This window comes from Poecilia reticulata, linkage group LG16 (assembly GCF_000633615.1).
Source record: "Poecilia reticulata strain Guanapo linkage group LG16, Guppy_female_1.0+MT, whole genome shotgun sequence".
Lineage (NCBI taxonomy): Eukaryota > Metazoa > Chordata > Actinopteri > Cyprinodontiformes > Poeciliidae > Poecilia > Poecilia reticulata.
This window is the reverse complement of record NC_024346.1, coordinates 30,864,125-30,867,775: the sequence shown is the minus strand read 5'-3', so window position 1 is coordinate 30,867,775 and position 3,651 is coordinate 30,864,125. Positions and strand designations below refer to the sequence as shown.

At 41.2% G+C, this 3,651-nt stretch overlaps 1 protein-coding gene across 5 annotated transcripts in view; it reads left to right on the top strand.

The window, feature by feature from the left end:
* The first annotated feature begins 1,679 nt into the window (after nucleotides 1-1,679).
* popdc1 (popeye domain cAMP effector 1) overlaps nucleotides 1,680-3,651 on the top strand; it is a 13,398-nt gene continuing 11,426 nt past the window's right edge. For 2 of the 5 annotated variants that reach the window (XR_535852.2, XM_008432848.2), the window contains exons 1-2: nucleotides 1,680-2,520; nucleotides 3,146-3,378. Coding sequence is in view for 4 of the 5 variants with exons in the window: in XM_008432848.2 (XP_008431070.1) it covers nucleotides 3,156-3,378 (223 nt within the window). In the remaining variant the exon portion in view is untranslated. Of the gene's footprint in view, nucleotides 2,521-3,119; nucleotides 3,379-3,651 lie in introns of all 5 variants that reach the window. The other 3 variants (XM_008432849.2, XM_008432847.2, XM_008432846.2) reach the window with 3 other exon arrangements.

Here is a 3,651-nt window from a genome sequence, read left to right as displayed (position 1 = left end):
GCGCAATGTGTGCGTCTTTTTTTTAACCCCTAAGGTGCAGGGCGGTCGGGAAGCGTAAAGGCAGACTGACATAAACCTTTTTAAACAACGGAAACAATTTCTGCATTCTGATTATTGAAATTTAAAAGTGCTGTGTTGTTCTATCACCCCCGTTTCATACCGAACCACTTACAGCTCCGTGTTAACGCTATACAATGAACGCTCTCTATCGTGGTATCACCCATGGAGGGATTTCTTTATTTAAATGGGTTCATTTTTCAGAGGGATACACATTGAGGGTGTCGTGATTTTAGCTACCAGTAGCAGSAGAACGGAGCTGCACCAAGAAGCTACAAAACACTGAATAGAAGTGTTGTTTAAAAAGGTTCATGTCAGTCTGCCTCTTCCCCATCGATACGCTTCCCAACCGCCCTGCATCTTACTGAGTTTAAAAAAAAAAAACGTCGCGCACATTGCGCAAAATTCTGAAACATGAGAAGCGGGACATCAAACGGAGCAACGTACTAGATGTGAATTATGGCATAAAAACAGAGAATCCGACGCTGAACAGTGAAAAAATCAACACATGATGTGAAACACATGACAATTAGGAGGCACAGCAGGTGATGAGTGAAGATTACTGATGGTCAACAAACAATAAAATAAATCTAGCAACAGGAAAGAAACTAAAGTGGACATAGCAATGAACCAAGAAAGGATAATACTAATCAAAAGAAACTAAATGGAAATGAATGTAGTACAAAATGCAAGAATAAACTAAGAAACTAAAGTAAATATGGAGGAATAAACTGGTATGGCAAGACCTTTCGATCAATAATTAATACAGAGACTGTATGGCAAGAATAAACAGACACTATTTCCAGATAAAAGGTAAAATAATATTGTTGAAGTGCCATGGGTAGGGGCGCAACTACACATTACTCAGGTGGATGTGAAAACATAAATCGGCGCCCCCCACGAAGGAGCGTAGAAACATAAGCTCGCCTCCCCCCCAGCTCCCCTCCTCCAGACGCCGATACGTTTAGGGCAAAACTCGCTACATTTACCCCGTTATGTGCGCGAGGTGAAGGAGCGTAAGGCGCGCTGAAGTGTATGGGAAAACATAATCGGTGCACCGATTCAAAACATCTACAATAATGATAGTAACATTAATAATAAAATTATTGTCAGTGCAAAGTAGCCTACAAATTCTTTGGTGGGGGCGGTGAGGGACCTGGATAAAGGCTGGGGGGCGCTGGCCTGAAAAAGTTTGAGAAACACTGATTTAGAGATTGTCTCAAACAACCCGTAACGAGGTGTTGCTGTTTGCACGAGACATGCAGGTGTTACCAAGGCCAAGGGATGAATTCATTGCTGTCTAAGCTATCCTCTCTGTGCATTTTCCCAGGGTACAAACAATAGATGTGTTCATTTCATACTGAAACATTTTACTTAAGAAAGCGGGACCAAAGTTTATCAGCTATCCGTGTTCTTCGTTTCAAACTGTCTCAAACTGGTTCCTGAACTGCACAGAGCTCTCCTGACCTCTGACCCAGGGCATCAAACAGCAGATTTGATTATAAAAATTAGCACATTAGCACACAATATCTTCAAACTCTTATAAAACAGACATGAGCCATTTTAGTATTAAAACATCTATCACACTTAATATTTTCTGATTAGTTTTCAACTTCTTCAGTTATAATGAACTAAAACATTTTTCAGATGAATATATGACACACTTCTTAAGTCTATCATCTAATATAAAAAAGCTACTACTAATTTTAATCAAATTGTGCTCATTATATCTAAGAAAAATATTTGACTGATCAAGTTATATATTGATTAAATAAGTCTAAATCTAAACCAAATTGAGGCCGACTCAAAACAATCATGATTCGTCTAATTTTCAACATGTGCTAAAGTTAAACATCATTAAAACTAGTATAATTAAACTAATATTTCCAACAACAGGCAACCAATAAATCATTAATACATAAATAATTGCATTAATGCGTCACATATGGACTTGTAGATTCTGTCTCCAACCAGAACTCTCTGAAATAGAATTATGTTTCAAAAAACAGAACTTATCTAAATAGTTTCCCTAGATTCTTAAAACTTTAATGCCAGAAATGGAAAATATTTGAAACTTTGCAACATTAGAAGGAATGCCATCTACTTGTTGAAGTGCTTATTTTTGATATGTTTTACAAATCCAAAATATTGAGTTGTGGAAACAAGCAGACAGTATCATATCTGTGATTTTACTGCTGCAAAATAAAACGGGTTTTTTCTAAAGTCCTAGATTGACAAAACATCAACATTTCAGGTCCCAATGTGACATGTCGCCCCCTGTTGGGAGCTTTCGGGTATAGCTCTCATTCGCTTGCCCAACTTGGTCTCCCTCCCCCTGTCAGCTCTGTGGAATGTGCGATGCACATTATGCAGACACAGAGAGAAGGTCCAACCTGCGGTCACTAGAAACGCTCCGCTCCGCTTGCAGAAAGCGCTCTTCTGTCTTCGCCCTGAACATACTCGGTAAGAAGCCTCCTGTTTCCCTGATCGTCATTAGGAAAGCTTTTTGAAAGTTAGAGTTGGGGGGATATGTTGTGTGAGTGCAGAACTGTTTCCGATTCTATTTTTACATGGGAGCCTTGGCAGCGCTGGGAACAGAGCAGGCTGCAGCTGTTCAGCACAGCTAAATCAGCTTTCCCTGCCACTTCACTGTGTATGAGCACATGATGGGATGGTTCAGCTCAGCAGCCAGATCCATCCAAAAATAATTATGCTTCATGAAGATTTTATCAGTAAAATATCCCAGAATAAAGTACATGAACAGTAAACAGTTGCATTTTCCTTCAGTCTCTACCCTGTACCTGTTACATAACTCACCTGCTGTGTTTTAATGTTCGGATTAGAAATTTTCCTGAAGTATTGTTAGTTAATTCTGGGGATTTAGGCAGGTTCAAACAGACACAAATATCTCTTCCACTTCCGCATCTGCTTCTGAAGTGTCCAGAGGCAAAGCTTTCTCATGCTTTGCTACATGGTGGGTTTGCTGGCTGTCCAGAAGATGGAGTCCAGCATCAGCAACAGTAAAGAAGTGGTCAGTTACTGTCAACCTTATATTTATGCAGTTCTCTCACCTTTCCTCTGGCTGAAGCTCCATCAGGATGTCTACACCTGACCCAACCTCCTTCCTCACCATGCTGCCCACATTAACCTCATCCACTCCAGAGGTTCCAGCTGTGGAGGCCAACGCCACCTCCTGCCAGCAGTGGGAGCAGGTCCATCACATGCTGTTCCATCTGGGGAACCTGTCCCTGCTGCTGGGCCTGCTCATTCCCACCACCCTGGGGCTGCACATGATTCTGCTGCGCCTCCTCCTGATGACAGGTCAGCCCCCCTGCACCCCCCAAAACTTCTCTGAAGGCATTTCACTGATGATAATGGTGCATCAGACACAGCAGAGAGCTGTACCTATTTAGACTTTAATTCAAAGTGTACTGGGTAACATAACACTGAAATGATATCAGCAAAGTTGTGTTGAGGTGTTACATTTTTTCAATATGTTGTTTATAAGTTTTATTCTTCTGTTGACGTCTCATCACCAGAGCTGAGGCCTTAAAAGGCTGTAGCTGAGTCAGTTCCACTCTGGAGAAAAAGGGG